A 19,992-nucleotide genomic window follows, 5' to 3' on the forward strand; every position below is an offset into this window, starting at 1 on the left:
ACCTTAGTTGTATTGTATAATGGTCGGCCAGTATATTGACACTGTAGAAGACTTTTTAACCTTAGTTGTATTGTATAATGGTCGGCCAGTACATTTACACTGTAGAAGACTTATCAATCTTATATAATTAGTTGTATTGTGTAATGGTCGGCCAGTACATTGACACTGTAGAAGACTTATCAATCTTAGTTGTATTGTAGTAATGGTCTGGACAGTACATTGACACTGTAGAAGACTTTCAACTTAGTTTGTATTGTATTGTTAATGGTCGGCCAGTACATTGACACTGTAGAAGACTTATCAATCTTATATAATTAGTTGTATTGTGTAATGGTCGGCCAGTATATTGACACTGTAGAAGACTTTTTAACCTTAGTTGTATTGTGTAATGGTCGGCCAGTACATTTACACTGTAGAAGACTTATCAATCTTAGTTGTATTGTGTAATGGTCGGCCAGTACATTGACACTGTAGAAGACTTTCAACCTAGTTTAACCTGTATTGTTTTGTATGTGTAATGGTCGGCCAGTACATTTACACTGTAGAAGACTTTTAACCTTAGTTGTATTGTGTAATGGTCGGCCAGTACATTTACACTGTAGAAGACTTATCAATCTTAGTTGTATTGTGTAATGGTCGGCCAGTACATTTACACTGTAGAAGACTTTTTAACCTTAGTTGTATTGTATAATGGTCGGCCAGTACATTTACACTGTAGAAGACTTATCAATCTTAGTTGTATTGTGTAATGGTCGGCCAGTACATTTACACTGTAGAAGACTTTTTAACCTTAGTTGTATTGTGTAATGGTCGGCCAGTACATTTACACTGTAGAAGACTTTTTAACCTTAGTTGTATTGTGTAATGGTCGGCCAGTACATTGACACTGTAGAAGACTTTTTAATCTTAGTTGTATTGTGTAATGGTCGGCCAGTACATTTACACTGTAGAAGACTTTTTAACCTTAGTTGTATTGTGTAATGGTCGGCCAGTACATTTACACTGTAGAAGACTTATCAATCTTAGTTGTATTGTGTAATGGTCGGCCAGTACATTTACACTGTAGAAGACTTTTTAACCTTAGTTGTATTGTGTAATGGTCGGCACGTACATTTACACTGTAGAAGACATTTTAACCTTAGTTGTATTGTGTAATGGTCGGCCAACATTTACACTGTAGAAGACTTTTTAACCTTAGTTGTATTGTGTAATGGTCGGCCAGTACATTTACACTGTAGAAGACTTTTTAATCTTAGTTGTATTGTGTAATGGTCGGCCAGTACATTTACACTGTAGAAGACTTTTTAACCTTAGTTGTATTGTGTAATGGTCGGCCAGAACATTTACACTGTAGAAGACTTATCAATCTTAGTTGTATTGTGTAATGGTTGGCCAGTACATTTACACTGTAGAAGACTTTCAAAAACCTTAGTTGTATTGTGTAATGGTTGGCCAGTACATTTACACTGTAGAAGACTTATCAATCTTAGTTGTATTGTGTAATGGTCGGCCAGTACATTTACACTGTAGAAGACTTTTAAACCTTAGTTGTATTGTGTAATGGTCGGCCAGTACATTGACACTGTAGAAGACTTTTTAACCTTAGTTGTATTGTGTAATGGTCGGCCAGTACATTTACACTGTAGAAGACTTTTTAACCTTAGTTGTATTGTGTAATGGTCGGCCAGTACATTTACACTGTAGAAGACTTATCAATCTTAGTTGTATTGTGTAATGGTCGGCCAGTACATTTACACTGTAGAAGACTTTTTAACCTTAGTTGTATTGTGTAATGGTCGGCCAGTACATTTACACTGTAGAAGACTTATCAATCTTAGTTGTATTGTGTAATGGTCGGCCAGTACATTTACACTGTAGAAGACTTATCAATCTTAGTTGTATTGTGTAATGGTCGGCCAGTACATTTACACTGTAGAAGACTTTTTAACCTTAGTTGTATTGTGTAATGGTTGGCCAGTACATTTACACTGTAGAAGACTTATCAATCTTAGTTGTATTGTGTAATGGTCGGCCAGTACATTTACACTGTAGAAGACTTTTTAACCTTAGTTGTATTGTGTAATGGTTGGCCAGTACATTTACACTGTAGAAGACTTATCAATCTTAGTTGTATTGTGTAATGGTCGGCCAGTACATTTACACTGTAGAAGACTTTTTAACCTTAGTTGTATTGTGTAATGGTTGGCCAGTACATTTACACTGTAGAAGACTTATCAACCTTAGTTGTTTTGTATAATGGTCGGCCAGTACATTTACACTGTAGAAGACTTTTTAACCTTAGTTGTATTGTGTAATGGTCGGCCAGTACATTTACACTGTAGAAGACTTTTTAACCTTAGTTGTATTGTGTAATGGTTGGCCAGTACATTTACACTGTAGAAGACTTATCAATCTTAGTTGTATTGTGTAATGGTCGGCCAGTACATTTACACTGTAGAAGACTTTTCAACCTTAGTTGTATTGTGTAATGGTCGGCCAGTACATTTACACTGTAGAAGACTTATCAACCTTAGTTGTATTGTGTAATGGTCGGCCAGTACATTTACACTGTAGAAGACTTATCAACCTTAGTTGTATTGTGTAATGGTCGGCCGTACATTTACACTGTAGAAGACTTTTTAACCTTAGTTGTATTGTGTAATGGTCGGCCAGTACATTTACACTGTAGAAGACTTATCAATCTTAGTTGTATTGTGTAATGGTCGGCCAGTACATTTACACTGTAGAAGACTTTATCAATCTTAGTTGTATTGTGTAATGGTCGGCCAGTACATTTACACTGTAGAAGACTTATCAATCTTAGTTGTATTGTGTAATGGTCGGCCAGTACATTTACACTGTAGAAGACTTATCAATCTTAGTTGTATTGTGTAATGGTCGGCCAGTACATTGACACTGTAGAAGACTTTTTAACCTTAGTTGTATTGTGTGATGGTCGGCACGTACATTTACACTGTAGAAGACTTTTTAACCTTAGTTGTATTGTGTAATGGTTGGCAAGAACATTTACACTGTAGAAGACTTATCAATCTTAGTTGTATTGTGTAATGGTCGGCCAGTACATTTACACTGTAGAAGACTTTTTAACCTTAGTTGTATTGTGTAATGGTCGGCCAGTACATTGACACTGTAGAAGACTTATCAATCTTAGTTGTATTGTGTAATGGTCGGCCAGTACATTGACACTGTAGAAGACTTTTTAACCTTAGTTGTATTGTGTAATGGTCGGCCAGTACATTTACACTGTAGAAGACTTATCAATCTTAGTTGTATTGTGTAATGGTCAGCCAGTACATTTACACTGTAGAAGACTTTCAAAAACCTTAGTTGTATTGTGTAATGGTTGGCCAGTACATTACACTGTAGAAGACTTATCAATCTTAGTTGTATTGTGTAATGGTCGGCCAGTACATTGACACTGTAGAAGACTTATTAACCTTAGTTGTATTGTATAATGGTCGGCCAGTACATTTACACTGTAGAAGACTTTTTAACCTTAGTTGTATTGTGTAATGGTCGGCCAGTACATTTACACTGTAGAAGACTTTATCAATCTTAGTTGTATTGTGTAATGGTCGGCCAGTACATTTACACTGTAGAAGACTTTTTAACCTTAGTTGTATTGTGTAATGGTCGGCCAGTACATTGACACTGTAGAAGACTTTTTAATCTTAGTTGTATTGTGTAATGGTCGGCCAGTACATTTACACTGTAGAAGACTTTTTAACCTTAGTTGTATTGTGTAATGGTCGGCCAGTACATTTACACTGTAGAAGACTTTTTAACCTTAGTTGTATTGTGTAATGGTCGGCCAGTACATTGACACTGTAGAAGACTTTTACTTAGTTGTATTGTTAATGGTTCAACTTATGTAAGCTTAACTAGTTGTATTGTTAATGGTCGGCCAGTACATTTACACTGTAGAAGACTTATCAACCTTAGTTGTATTGTGTAATGGTCGGCCAGTACATTTACACTGTAGAAGACTTATCAATCTTAGTTGTATTGTGTAATGGTCGGCCAGTACATTTACACTGTAGAAGACTTATCAATCTTAGTTGTATTGTGTAATGGTCGGCCAGTACATTTACACTGTAGAAGACTTATCAATCTTAGTTGTATTGTGTAATGGTCGGCCAGTACATTTACACTGTAGAAGACTTATCAATCTTAGTTGTATTGTGTAATGGTCGGCCAGTACATTGACACTGTAGAAGACTTTTCAACCTTAGTTGTATTGTGTAATGGTCGGCCAGTACATTTACACTGTAGAAGACTTATCAATCTTAGTTGTATTGTGTAATGGTCGGCCAGTACATTTACACTGTAGAAGACTTTCAAAAACCTTAGTTGTATTGTATAATGGTCGGCCAGTACATTGACACTGTAGAAGACTTTTTAACCTTAGTTGTATTGTGTAATGGTCGGCCAGTACATTTACACTGTAGAAGACTTTTTAACCTTAGTTGTATTGTGTAATGGTCGGCCAGTACATTTACACTGTAGAAGACTTATCAATCTTAGTTGTATTGTGTAATGGTCGGCCAGTACATTTACACTGTAGAAGACTTATCAATCTTAGTTGTATTGTGTAATGGTCGGCCAGTACATTTACACTGTAGAAGACTTATCAATCTTAGTTGTATTGTGTAATGGTCGGCCAGTACATTTACACTGTAGAAGACTTTTTAACCTTAGTTGTATTGTGTAATGGTCGGCCAGTACATTTACACTGTAGAAGACTTATCAATCTTAGTTGTATTGTGTAATGGTCGGCCAGTACATTTACACTGTAGAAGACTTATCAATCTTAGTTGTATTGTGTAATGGTCGGCCAGTACATTTACACTGTAGAAGACTTTTTACAACCTTAGTTGTATTGTGTAATGGTTGGCCAGTACATTTACACTGTAGAAGACTTATCAATCTTAGTTGTATTGTGTAATGGTCGGCCAGTACATTTACACTGTAGAAGACTTTTTAACCTTAGTTGTATTGTGTAATGGTCGGCCAGTACATTTACACTGTAGAAGACTTATCAACCTTAGTTGTATTGTGTAATGGTCGGCCAGTACATTACACTGTAGAAGACTTATCAATCTTAGTTGTATTGTGTAATGGTCGGCCAGTACATCTACACTGTAGAAGACTTATCAATCTTAGTTGTATTGTGTAATGGTCGGCCAGTACATTGACACTGTAGAAGACTTATCAATCTTAGTTGTATTGTGTAATGGTCGGCCAGTACATTGACACTGTAGAAGACTTATCAATCTTAGTTGTATTGTGTAATGGTCGGCCAGTACATTTACACTGTAGAAGACTTATCAATCTTAGTTGTAATTTGTAAAGATTGGCCAGAACATTGAAATTTTAGAAGACTTATCAAATTAGTTGTATTGTAATATGGTTGGCCAGTACATTATTACTGTAGAATACCCATCAATCTTAGCTGTATTTTGTAATGGTCAGCCAGTACATTGTCACGTTAGAAGACTCATCAATTTTAGATGTATTGTAAAATGGTCGGTCAGTACATAAAACAGTACTGTAGAAGACTTATCAATCTTAGTTGTATTGTATAATGGTTGGCCAGTACATTTACACTGTAGAAGACTTATCAATCTTAGTTGTATTGTATAATGGTCGGCCAGTATATTGACACTGTAGAAGACTTTTTAACCTTAGTTGTATTGTGTAATGGTCGGCCAGTACATTGACACTGTAGAAGACTTATCAATCTTAGTTGTATTGTGTAATGGTCGGCCAGTACATTGACACTTTAGAAGACTTATCAATCTTAGTTGTATTGTGGAATAGTCGGCAAGTACATTAACCCTGGGAAAAGTCGTAGAATTCATCTTAACTGTAATGTATAATACTAAGGCCGTAATGTTTTTTAATTAACAAGACATGTTTACACCTATCACATGTAAAGATGGCCCAGATCACCTAACCCTGGACATTGACGTCACTGCTTCTGTGTTCACACGTCCTATACTAGTTATAATAGAGATATGATGGTACTGTATTTCTGTTGGAAAGGTAAGATAGTATCAGAACAGAGTGATGATGGTCGCCTCTTGTTCCTTAGTTTTTTATACCTTCATTAGAGTGTAAACTCGATCTGTACAGTTTGTTATATTACTGAAGTTGGAGACTTTTGTTCACTTGTGTATAGACATGAGCCTGCCAAAGTTTTTGATTCTGTTTGATAAAAGTTTAGAATCAATGTTGGGATCCAATAACATATCTAGAATCAGGTAGCATTCTTTAAATTTTTAACTTGCATCAAATTAAAAACAACTACAATCAAAATTAATTCAATAACATTATTTTATTTAACAATATTGCACATATACATTTTATTGCACATATTAAACAATTAATATTCATTTAGATAGTTTGTATTGTTTTATCAGGTCCTCTTCATGCCGTATCCTGATACAGTGGGTTTTCTATAGATGCTCCGTCCATGGACATTCTCTACAATACCAAGGGTTTTATTTTTGATCACCCTGCACATAGCAACATGAATTTATTCATCAGCCAACACCTTAATATATCACTAGCTCGATTGGATTTATTTTACTGACCGCATCAACATTTTACTTAATAAATAATCCAACTCGGGAAATTCCACATTGATTTAAGAACAAAACTTTTATCATTTTAAAATGACCAACTGTTTACGGATATTAGAATTGCTATGAGGTAAGAATACTAGATTTTATGAGAGTTACATATATTCTTTTTATTTACCTGTGTTCCGTATTTTCCTCCGAAGGTGTTATCATTGAAAGATGGCTCTGCATCGGTCATTGAAAACTGAAAATATGAAACCGATGAAATTAATCAAAACATTGTTTTAACAAAATATATAATAACAACATATTTGAACTCGGCCAAATCAATATCACATTGTGATCAAATACACTGATTTTTATTGAACTTCATAAACTATTCGTTGCAATCTTTCATCTGGATTTGATCGCCTTTGTCAAATATGTATATGGATAGGTAGATTAGCTAAGACCTAACGCATTTCTGACTTCAATATCATAAACCATCTATTAGACCTACTTAACGGTAGTTATTGAGGTTATGTACGATAACATAACAGCAGTTCGGAGGTTATATACGATAACATAACAGCAGTTCGGAGGTTATATACGATAACATAACAGCAGTTCGGAGGTTATATACGATAACATAACAGCAGTTCGGAGGTTATATACGATAACATAACAGCAGTTCGGTTGGTTTGATAATAAAGGAAAGTTATCACAAACAAGCTAAATTATCAGCCCCTGCCTATCCACATGCACTTAACAGTGACATATATTTGTAATATCAGTGACCTTTATAGATGACCTTTTGATCTCAAGTTTATTCGCAAAATGTGTTGTTTTCTCATTAGCTACCATTGTATAAAGTTTAAACAAAATCCAAGGATACGATTTCAATCTATCGTTTGAAAATCAACAACCGGGCAAACAGACAAACGGAGACGGTGGGGGTATAAACACAGATAATAGGAATACACTGTAGGTGCATCTTATTTCTTTATAGGAGAACTATATATTGTAAAATGGTTGGCATGTAGTACTTACGTCATTCATATCATGAGTTGATTCTTCATAGAGCTGGTTCGTTATACCAGGTACAGCCAATCTGGGGGTTAAAGGGTACGGTTAGCAAGTCTGGGGTTACAGTTAATTATCCTGTTGTGATTTATTCAAAATAAACAGCAAATATACAGTTAAATTAATGTCATGATACGTACAACATTTTGAAATGAAATAGTCAACTTTACACAAAGCCATTCAAGACATATATCATGATGTATTTCAAAGAAGCTTCACACTGTATTCTGCGTAAAATAATTTAAGTAAGTATGATTTTATTACATAACAAAACCATGTAGATTTTTTCTTCAAGTAGACAAGCAAAAAGGAAAATATTCAAATGGAGGCATTATTTTATACACAGATCACCAATGCGTTAAATCTAATGATCATTTAAAATTTGTAAAGTTACAGTACCTTCGACTTTGTTTCTTGCGGTAAAAATATGCCCCTAGGACTGCTGCGACTACTACCAGTACAGCCGCTGTAACTCCTAGTCCTATACCAACTTTACCTGTAATACAACACAGTTAATTCAGAAAGGGAGAATAACTAGTCGTCAGAGATATTATAGTTAAATAAATAAAGGAGATAACATATTAGATATCATAGTTAAATAAAAAAGGAAAATAACTAGTAGTCAAAGATATTACAATTAAATAAAAAAGGAGAATAACTAGTAGTCAAAGATATTACAATTAAATAAAAAAGGAGAATAACTAGTAGTCAAAGATATTACAGTTAAATAAAAAAGGAGAATAACTAGTAGTCAAAGATATTACAGTTAAATAAAAAAGGAGAATGACTAGTAGTCAAAGATATTACAGTTAAATAAAAAAGGAGAATAACTAGTAGTCAAAGATATTACAGTTAAATAAAAAGGAGAATAACTAGTAGTCAAAGATATTACAGTTAAATAAAAAAAGGAGAATGACTAGTAGTCAAAGATATTACAGTTAAATAAAAAAGGAGAATAACTAGTAGTCAAAAGATATTACAGCTAAATAAAAAAGGAGAATAACCAGTCATCACAAACATCAGATATATGAAACAACAATAGGCATAGGTATTGATATAGACTAACGTAAATCATCTTATTTACGATTCCAGTCTCTGTTTAATAGCCTATCATTGTAAAATAAAAAATTGAAAATATCCTAACCTGAAAAAAATGAATACGCAATGAAAATATCATGCTATCAAGGCTATTGTTTCTGTTGCAAGTGTTTATCAGAAAGGGACATCAATCAAATAAACAAGTGTGTAATTAGCTTATATCCGGGCCATCAAAGGTGATTTGTATAAGTTATGTAATTTGTTTCGCAACTTATGAAAAATAAATAAAGTCTATTATTATAAAGAGAACTCAATCACATCGGTTTTGTATACGTAGATTTTAATCAAAGGAATTTGTATTACATCTTATTATTATAACATGTTTATAAAAATCTTAATCAAAAAGACAAGAGATATAAAAACACAATAATGTAGTAACGCACCTAAATATAGGAAATATTTCTGAGAATTGTTTTTCATTCAATCTGACATAAACACTACAGATCATTGAGTAGTACAATGTTAAGAATGAAAAGACCGATACATAAAATGGAACAAAAACACTTTAGTCTGTGTATGATGATAGGACTACAACACTTACTGGACGATTTGCTGCTAGAACGGTTCTGTGTATGAGGTGCCGTGGATCCTTTGCCTACATATTGACATCTGTCACCATAGAAGTTGGTAGAACAGCTGTAAAATTCGCAAAAGAGTGCAATTACAAACCATTCATTCAAGTACAGTTCTGAAATCTACATCTAAGTTATTCTTGTTTTTCATTATTTTTTTAATGTCGTGTTTGAAACATAACAACTATTATTAGGAATGATATCTTTAAATAGTTTTTGAGTGAAATAAAACCATCAATTTAAAAAAAAAAAAAAAAAAAAAAAAAAAAACGTTGAATGGCTAATGATTAATGGGGACATTGAATGGTTAATCCACTCTAACTTGTCATTATACAGTACTAGTATAAAGTACTATAATATTCCAAGTTTAACATCTCAAACAAATTAATATTTCATAAAGATATTGAACAATTTACATTTGCATTGCATAAAACAACATATGCATACGTTGTTAAATTAAAAAAAAAGTTGTACTCTTAAAGATGTTAGTCTTTAGTTGTTTTACAAATTTGCAGCTCTAATTAAAAAATGCACATTCAAATAATTTGGCGGCATCTTTTTACAGGGTAAAAACATCACAACCAATATTTCATTGAATATTTAAGATATATATATATATATATTAACCTGCATCCCGGTAGATTGGTTTGTGCAGCATTACAGATTCCATTATTTTGACAGAAATTGGGTGGACAAGCTGAAATTGAAGCAAAATTTGAACATAAGTCGTAAAGATTTCAACAAGGACTGTAGTTTTTAAAGATGAAATAATTGCAAAGTCTACCAAAATAGTAAGTATAATTGTAATAGTGCCTTTCAATTAGTGATAGATCTATGATATGAGCTTTTTTCCAAATTAAAATAGATCTATGATATACAATTTGTTCATAATTCTTATAGATCTATAACATCAAAGGATCTATGATATAAACTTTCCTCATACAATTCCTATAGATCTATAATATCAAAGGATCTATAATATAAACTTTCCTCATATAATTCTTATAGATCTATAATATCAAAGGATCTTTGATATAAACTTTCCTCATATAATTCTTATAGATCTATAATATCAGAGGATTTCTGATATAAACTTTCCTCATATAATTCTTATAGATCTATAATATCAAAGGATCTCTGATATAAACTTTCCTCATATAATTCTTATAGATCTATAATATCAAAGGATTTCTGATATAAACTTTCCTCATATAATTCTTATAGATCTATAATATCAAAGGATCTTTGATATAAACTTTCCTCATATAATTCTTATAGATCTATAATATCAAAGGATCTTTGATATAAACTTTCCTCATATAATTCTTATAGATCTATAATATCAAAGGATTTCTGATATAAACTTTCCTCATATAATTCTTATAGATATATAATATCAAAGGATTTCTGATATAAACTTTCTCATATAATTCTTATAGATCTATAATATCAAAGGATTTCTGCTATAAACTTTCTCATATAATTCTTATTAGATCAAATATAATATCAAAGGATCTATGATATAAACTTTCCTCATATAATTTTTATAGATCTATAATATCAAAGGATCTATAATATAAACTTTCCTCATGTAATTCCTATAGATCTATAATATCAAAGGATCTCTGATATAAACTTTCCTCATGTAATTCTTATAGATCTATAATATCAAAGGATCTCTGATATAAACTTTCCTCATATAATTCTTATAGATCTATAATATCAAAAGATATAAGACATAAACTTTTCTCATAAATCTAAAATATCTATAATATAAACTTTGCTCACCAATCTTAAAGATATATGATATAAAATTTCCTCACCAATCTATGAAAGATCTATATTTATAACTTTGCCTATAAATCTAATATATCTATGATACAAAATCACTTAATCCAAGACAAAGAGAGATATCTAATACAGCAATAACTATGGTATTATTAAGTGAGTGGCCTACCTGATCCACAGATACTCTCATCAGTCATGTCCCCACAGTCGTCTATAGAGTCACACCGGGTACTGTTGATACACTGACGCTGCTTCATACAGTAATAATAACCCTTGTGGCATGTCACTACAACAGCACATTTTAGTTCATTTAAAGCTTTGACTAGTTTCATTTGATCCTATAACATATGCTCGCTGAACAAGAACTGCATTAATTCCATCAAGAATAGACAGGTTGACTTTGTTCAATTAAATATGATATTTCTGAAAATTTATTTAATATTGGTGTATTAGCAACAGGATGTGGTGTCAAATTTTAGAAATTTCGGATGTCTTTATTTAGCACCGGGAAATGATGGTTGTATCATAAATGTAGTGGACAGTTGCAATAGTTCAAAAGAGATGAGAAGTTGCTTATGCAGTCATATTTATGGATTTTAGCAGATGTCTGCCATTTTGTTTTAATCGAAATGGTTGCTTACAGCAGTCCGTTTCGTCAGAACCATCAGAGCAGTCAGCCACACCATCACAGAAGTAGAGTTTGTCAATGCACTTTCCATCATTGCAGGATTTCTGTGTGGCCGTACAGGTACTCACTACAGTTGCATGTGTACTTGGCTTGTGAGTAGGACTCGAGGAAGGCAAAGTTTTAGGGGCCGGAGTAGGTGTTGTTGGGCCAGAGGGCTTTGGAGTTGTTCCCGATGGAGCTGGACTTGTAGGGCAGAATGATGGTTCATCTGACCTGTCGGGACAGTCGATGACCCCATCACAACGCCACGTGTCGGGGTAACACTGGTGTACAGGGGCACAGTAGAAAGAGGTGGCATCACACTGAAGGCCTGTTGGTGCAACTCCAGCTTCTGGTTATGAGAGAAAATAACACTAACATTGTGCGTCTGATGATCTCAATAATACATGAATACTTTCTATCCCTATAATACAGGGGTGCTAACCTAGATAACTTCTATAAAATAGAGGAGCCATTTAAAACTACGTTGCCGGTAATCTTGCAGCTTCAATTATGTTGTATGGAATATTAGTCTGGTGCCTCTGATACATAAACATGTCCGGGTCTTTTTGTTAATATGAACATATCATTTAATAATTTTAGAATGCATGTATGCAAAAACTTGAATCATCCATCAGCTGTAGCAAACCATGATGTAAAATAGTTACTATTGAGGAACATTCCAGATACATATACTAATTAAAATGGGATAGTTATTTAAATATACTGTGAGCATTTATTTGTTAATTAGATAGTAGTCACTCACTTCCGGTTGAACATTCTGTTGTGAAGGAAACGTCGTCAAGTAAGATCTGAGACTGGGGCTCATCGCCATGGGTGCCCTCGAAAATCGCTGAGAAATTCTTGCTACTTCCAAGTAGAACATTGGCATACTTCCACTGGTTACCTTGACTACCACTCATGGCCCAGAAGAGTTGGTTATTCTGTTCATTGGCATTCTGCACAAACAGCTGTAAAACATACCAAAAACCTTGAATGCATCTACTCACAGTCAACAGATTGGAATTAATGGGAGAACATTAATCCCATAACCGTAAAGCATTTCTAGCGGTTGACCGGTTGTTTTCTTCCTCTTTAAAGAAATAAGAGACCCAGATGGCCTGTATCGCTCACCTGGTTATCATAATGCCAAGTAATATTCTGAATACACGATCATTGTTTCTTTTCTGAAGGAATTTAAATATTTATATTTAAAGATTGCCCTTTTGGCCAGGTGAGCTAAAATACACGATTATAGCGCAAAATTGCGACATTATCATGACATCACAATAAAGACATCCATGTTGTGTAATGATTTTGGGAAATCCTTTTGAAAAGCAATAGAATAGTAGTTTTTTGTCAAGCAAAAAGGAAAATGTGAAAATTTTAAGTATTGATGTCATTGATTTGAAATCATCAGGATATGAAAGAAATTGTGTGAATCCGCATAGCGCTGTGGATTCTCACAAACGTTTGCGAACAAAATGTATTTCATACCTTGATGAAATTTAGCCATAGTGACATCAATATTTCAATAAATCAGTGTTTATATTTAGAGGTGTTCAAAAGACATACAGACAATTTGTTACCAAAATATAAACGCATCATTTCTGGAGCAAAATTATGAAGGCAAGATTTGAATGTTTATAATATTGATCTTTAACAGTGTGATTTATCCGTTCTTTTTACTACTTTTATGAGGTAACATACCCTTAGGGATCCGAGGTTTGCAGAGCCATACATATAGTACCAGAAGCGGACGTAACACAAACCACGACTGGCTGGGAAGACTGGGGTCTGGAGGCGGGCTACATCACCAGGCCTCATACTGCTGCTGTCCATGACCATGAACCTGCCGTTGGCCGTATGTCGGTGATCAATAGTGGTGCCTATACCATGAGCAGAGACAATAGGTCCCTGTAGCCAGTCTGAGTCGTCGTCCTGCAGCTGGGTCCACAAACAAGATATGATGGGGCTGGACTGGTCAAAGTTACAGTCTCCGTAATTTGTACCTACACAATATAAGTAATTCCATATAAAAAATATAATCGTTATTTATATATAAACTTTATTAGAAGTTTTAATTGCTGTAAATATACGCCAAATTATAGCCAAATAACTATTACTAATTTTGTACTCAGAAAACCAGATTCGTGGCCTATCCATCTGGCTTTTTCACGAAAGTAAGTCATTAAACGTAACATAGTACACACCGCATTGTGCCTCATCTGATCCATCAGTGCAGTCTGTGTGCTCATCACAATAGTAGCGACGTTGTATACACTGCGTTCCACTATGGCAGCGGAACTGGTCATCAGGGCAGGATTTTACTTCAACAGCTGAAAAGGACGCATACAGATGATTGAAAACAACAGAGTTCGGCATTTATTCTACTTCAATAAAAATGTAAGATAGTGATGTCCCTTACTCAAGAGCTAAGGTATAACAAAATGTACATGGTATACTATAAGCCCCCAAACTGTTGTGATTAGGGATTATAACAATAGCATTCAGGAATTAAAATATGAGGTGCAACGCTCAAATCCGCATAAAAGAGTGATTTTTAGATAAAGTCACATAATGTTTTAACTTAAAGATAAGGGGTTAATTTTTTTAGAATTAAAACTATAAGCATAAAATATCTTTGTATTTGTAGTAAATAGGCTAACATTTAAATGTCAATTGAAGTTTACTTAACTATTTAATATCTTTATCACTACTTACTAGGCTGGCAGTTGTTAAATGCGATATCATCAATGGCGATATCACCGAGATAACTACTGCCTCGAACACCCTTAATCATTATGACAAATTTGTGGTAGCTTGTCAATGGTACACTGGCCTGCTGCCAGTTAGCGCCTTGATCTCCAGACATTGTCCATAGAGTTTGTACGGGGCCCACACTCAGCTTCACTAAAACACTCAGGCTTCCGATGTCTCGTCCTTTCATATTGTACCAGAAAGTCATATTACAGGCTGGTCCAGACTCATAGTACTCGGAACTTTCTAAAATGGTCTTATCCCCAGGATGAGATGGTGATGAACTTTCAAGGAACAGGTAATGACCTACGAAAGGAAGGTAAAGCACAAATTATAACCTTCAAAATGATGGTAAAGCACAAATAATGACCTTCGAAAGGAAGATTAAACACAAATAATGACCTTCAAAACGACAGTTAAGCACAAATAATGACAATCAAAAGGAGGGTAAAACACAAACAATGGCCTTAAAAGTATGGAAAAACTCAAATAATGACCTTCAAAATGAAGGTAAAACACAAATAATGACCTTAAAAAGATAAATAAAGATAATGATCTTCAAACATTCAATAGGGTTAATTGCCTTCAAATTGAAATGAAATTAAAATAGACCCAATCACATGAGTTGATTTATACAGCAAATAAAGGAACAATGCTCATTTTATGAGAAAATAAAAGTTTGATGATCACAATGCTTTTTGAGTTGAAAATTGAAATAAGAATGTATTTGTGACTGTTTACCTGTGGGTTTGTTAGTGGTATGGTCATTCAATGGTCCTGTCTGTTTAGTGGGTGTCTGTCCAGTCTGTAGGTGCCAGTCAGCATTATCCTGCTCGGAATTTTTCCAGCCACACCAGTTTGGTCCGGTCTCAAATGTACACCCAGTTCCTAAAACAAAGTTTCCATGCAAAGCGCTCAAAAACATTGATATGCAAATATGATACATATACATAGATAAAGATACATCTCATGTATCACTGCAACAGTCACAACTAGGATATCTTGACACAAATGGCTCATAAACACTAAAATGAGTGACACATATGGCTCATAAATACTAAAATGAGTGACACATATGGCTCATAAACACTAAAATGAGTGACACAAATGGCTCATAAATACTAAAATGAGTGACACATATGGCTCATAAACACTAAAATAAGTGACGCATATGGCTCATAAATACTAAAATGAGTGACACATATGGCTCATAAACACTAAAATGAGTGCCACATATGGCCCATAAACACTAAAAAGAGTGACACATATGGCTCATAAACACTAAAATGAGTGACATAAATGACTCATAAATACTAAAATGAGTGACACATATGGCTCAGAAACACTAAAATGAGTGACACATATGGCTCATAAACACTAAAATGAGTGATATAAATGACTCATAAATACTAAAATGAGTGACACATATGGCTCATAAACACTAAAATGAGTGCCACATATGGCTCATAAACACTAAAATGAGTGACATAAATGACTCATCAACACTAAAATGAGTGATCCACTATGTATTTTTAAGAGTTTTAATGAACAGTTATTTTTAGAGTTATACCTTTGAACAAATGCATATTATCTTTTGGTACAGAACCGTTACTATCCACACATGAAAATTGATTTCCTAAGATCTTACTTGATGTTACTTACCACAAGTGATAGTTGCTTTATATCTTATTTACCGAAAGTTCCAAGTATCTTTACGTTTGGTGTTACTTACCACAAGTGAAGTTGCCTAATATCTTATTTACCAAAAGTTCCAAGTGTCTTTAAGTTAAGATGCTACACCACTGATAAATGGTAGTTTTGCTCTATCAAAAACTTAAGCCAGCAAATTTAGTATTTTTCAGTTACAAAAGTTACTTACTTTATACCATTACCCCCATTGAAAAGTTTGAACATCTAATTTTACTTTAAGATGAAAATATTAAAAATAATTAATTGCATCCCGAAAAAAAACCGTGGCACTATGTCCTATATGTAATGAAGTGTTGATTTAACATACACCAAAAGCAAAATAAATTATTTTATATTATTTTTTGTGTGTTGATTAGACATACACAAGTGTATATATACATGATTAAACTCAAATTATTATTCAAATAACGAGTATCACATATGCTTTGTCGGCAGTGGAGCATATTAAGATGTTACTTACCATCAGTATTTTTCCTTAGATGTTAATTACCACAGGTAACAAGCGCCTTTAAGTTAGATGTTACTTACCACAAGCAACCTCATCAGTGTTATCCCCACAGTCATCGATGAAGTTACATGTCTCTGCTGGTCCGTAACAGTTTCCATTGGTACAGGTATGTCGATCAGTGCCACAGGAGCCGGGCGGTGTCGGGGATGGGGTGGGAGCTCCTGGTAATAGTGCTGGGGTAAAAAGGAACATATTAATCAATAAGATAGTATTATCTATAATAAAGTCAGCCCATGACATTAGTAGCCCTCTTTTAAATCACTACAATATACCACTGACGGAAATGCTAAGATACAACAGGACATGATGGTTAATTGAGAGCACAATAGTAAAGATAAGATAATCTATAAGTTATAATAATATATTTATAAATACATTTATCGAATGTTATTCATATTATTTATTGCTATGTTTAAAATTTGTTGGCTTTATTTCATAGATAGAAATAATCATGAATACACAAAAAATACAAACATATACACTACATATTAAGAAGAATAAATAAATCAAATTTGTTTATTAAAGAATAGATTTGAACCTGATAAGTTATACGAACCATTTGTAAGCTCACACCCTGGTGTTAAGGATATATCATCAATGGCTATGTCACCATGGTAACCAGCTCCAACCGTGGCTTGAATAATTATCTGACAAAACATTATAGAATATATGTCATTAAAAATCTGCACACAATACAATTTTGTTAAGTTTCAACGACAAGTATCTACCATTACACGTGAAAAATATTGTCAATCTAAGGTGTTTGAATTGTTTATATTATTATGTCAATTACAGATACTGAGATTATGCACTAGACAGTAAGATACTGTTCTGTGGTAGATATATTCTAGTAAGGCGCTTTTTCAACAATACAATTATCACCGCTACATGTCTACAGTGCACGCTCCATCCAACTTACTTCAAAGTTCCTGGTGTCCCCAGGCTGGTTGGATACCATTACATCATCTGTGAACCAGAAATCACCTTGACTACCTTGAATGGTGCCAATAGGCTGGAGGTCACCTGGATTGTATCCATAACGCTTCAGTATTGTCAAGTCGCCTATATCCTGTCCCCACATGTGGTACCACAGCCTTACCTAAACAATTATCATTAGGATCTGTAGGAGGGAATCGGTATAATGGAGGACAATGTCATTCCCTTAACTATAGTCATTGGGACTATTATGTTTACCAATTGGAACAATATTAAAAAGAATGAGTATTCACATGGGCAATCAACACAACATTAATATTCATGAATGTGTTCACTTAGACAGCTTCCTCGACGATAAAATAGGAGGAACTATTCACGTGGACCACCATAACCTAAGTAAAAAAGTAAGTTTGGCCATCACATCAAACATTGAATGCTCTCTCAAATAATCTTAAATTTTTTTAATTAGAGTTTCTGTATTCTTCCTGGTACTCACGCGGCAGTTTTGTGAGGAGCCCTTTACAGCCACAGACGCTAGTCTTGCTTGATCTCCCTGTTTCCTGGGACTGGAGCTCTCAATGTACAGATAAGTACCTATAAAAAACACCACGTGGTTACGTAACATCAAACACAGGCTATATATGATTAGCAAACATGTATATAAAGAATGACCTTCGTCTTCAGTCACTATTAGAGAAAAAAAAACAATTATGATCAATCAACCTTAAAACTTTAATTAAACCTGAAAATGAAAGTTAAATTGATAAAAACAAATTACTGTATAGTTCGTAAATTTCGAAGGTGTAGAATTTCGAGACATTCAAATGACAAGGTGAGATGTTTACATCTTTTTTTTTTGCAAATAAAATGACGAAAAGGTTTATTATTTCCGAATTTGGATTAATCCATGAGTTTCACTCAAGTAAAAAGTGAATATTAGCAAATATACAATGACCAAACAAAGTATAATCACCTTTAGAACTTCTCAGTGTATGGTCAGTGAGCGGGCCTGTACCAATCGTTTGAGTGTTAGATGTAGACAGCGTCCAGTTGAAATTATCAGTGACTTCATTGGACCATTGTGGACAGATTCCATTCTCAAAGTTACACCTGCCTTTGTAGATCTGATCACAATGGGCAACCTGTATACAAAACATTACAATTATGCATAAGTGTGATCTACTTGAACCTTATATCATGTGATAGTAAAAGTAGTCTACCATCAACCAAGTAAATATTTGAAAGTTCCATAACTAATGATGTTGAAATCATTTAAAAATGATAAAACAGCATACATTTTTTTCAGGTAAGTTTAAATCAAGATTAATCTCAATATTTAATGAATACTTTTGGTAAAAGCAATTAGTTTTTTTGGTAAAGCCAATTAGTTTTACATGTTACAACATTTAAAATGCGTTAAAGTTTGCTTACAAATTCATCCGAACCATCGCCACAATCGTCAGCGTAGTCACACTGCTTGGCTGGGTCTATACAGTAGCCGTTACGACAGGTGAACATCTGAGGTGGACATCCTGACGGCGTCTGAGCTGGTGGCATACACTCTAAAAATTGCAGGCTATCTAGAGAGATGTCATTACGGAAACTCCTACCACGCCTGGCCTGGATTACTACCTGATAGTTAGACTTCGGACCGACGAACACATTTACTTCGTTCCATTTCGCTCCATGGTCTCCTTCGATTGTGAAAAGGTGTTTTTGTTGATTCTGGTAGAGGGTGTAAACATCCAGAGCGTTGATGGACGGGCCTTGCATCCAGTAGCTAAAACTAAAGACACACTGTGGTCCTGTCTTACCAATCATGGGTGTATATAGTTCAGTGGTGTCATGGAATGATCCGGGGGAGCTGTCTGCCCACACATATCCACCAACTGGAGTATTGGTAGTCTGATCATATTTAGGTCTAAGGTCCCCAGAGTTAATTGTTGATCCATGGTCTAGTTTCCATTTATAGGTCTGGTCTGGTACACCAGTACTGGTGGTGTTTATGATCCAACCACACAGATTGCCTTCGTCAAAGTCACAGTATATGGAGGCTAAAATAAAAGAGATTTCATCGTCAAAGTCATAGTAAATGGAGGCTAAAACAAAACAATATATTTCATCGTCAAAGTCAAAGTATATGGAGGCTAAAACAACACAACAGATGTCATCGTCAAAGTCACAGTATAAGGAGGCTAAAACAAAACAACAGATTCCATTATCAAAGTCACAGTATATGGAGGCTAAAACAAAACTACAGATTTCATCGTCAAAGTCACAGTATAT

General features: G+C 34.2%; 1 protein-coding gene across 1 annotated transcript in view; it reads right to left on the reverse strand.

The window, feature by feature from the left end:
- Window positions 1-6,339: 6,339 nt before the first annotated feature.
- LOC138329562 (MAM and LDL-receptor class A domain-containing protein 2-like) overlaps window positions 6,340-19,992 on the reverse strand; it is a 112,874-nt gene continuing 99,221 nt past the window's right edge. The window contains exons 117-135 of the mRNA XM_069276637.1: window positions 19,138-19,760; window positions 18,680-18,848; window positions 18,203-18,300; window positions 17,690-17,869; window positions 17,327-17,417; window positions 16,791-16,943; window positions 15,294-15,440; window positions 14,517-14,858; window positions 14,006-14,131; window positions 13,503-13,804; window positions 12,559-12,763; window positions 11,767-12,144; window positions 11,295-11,411; window positions 9,965-10,034; window positions 9,307-9,401; window positions 8,067-8,163; window positions 7,635-7,695; window positions 6,784-6,849; window positions 6,340-6,507 (exon numbers count right to left, since the gene is read on the reverse strand). Coding sequence (XP_069132738.1) covers window positions 6,451-6,507; window positions 6,784-6,849; window positions 7,635-7,695; window positions 8,067-8,163; window positions 9,307-9,401; window positions 9,965-10,034; window positions 11,295-11,411; window positions 11,767-12,144; window positions 12,559-12,763; window positions 13,503-13,804; window positions 14,006-14,131; window positions 14,517-14,858; window positions 15,294-15,440; window positions 16,791-16,943; window positions 17,327-17,417; window positions 17,690-17,869; window positions 18,203-18,300; window positions 18,680-18,848; window positions 19,138-19,760 — 3,377 coding nt within the window. The 3' untranslated portion in view covers window positions 6,340-6,450. The remainder of the gene's footprint in view (window positions 6,508-6,783; window positions 6,850-7,634; window positions 7,696-8,066; window positions 8,164-9,306; window positions 9,402-9,964; window positions 10,035-11,294; window positions 11,412-11,766; window positions 12,145-12,558; window positions 12,764-13,502; window positions 13,805-14,005; window positions 14,132-14,516; window positions 14,859-15,293; window positions 15,441-16,790; window positions 16,944-17,326; window positions 17,418-17,689; window positions 17,870-18,202; window positions 18,301-18,679; window positions 18,849-19,137; window positions 19,761-19,992) is intronic.

This window comes from Argopecten irradians, chromosome 8 (genome assembly GCF_041381155.1).
Source record: "Argopecten irradians isolate NY chromosome 8, Ai_NY, whole genome shotgun sequence".
NCBI lineage: Eukaryota > Metazoa > Mollusca > Bivalvia > Pectinida > Pectinidae > Argopecten > Argopecten irradians.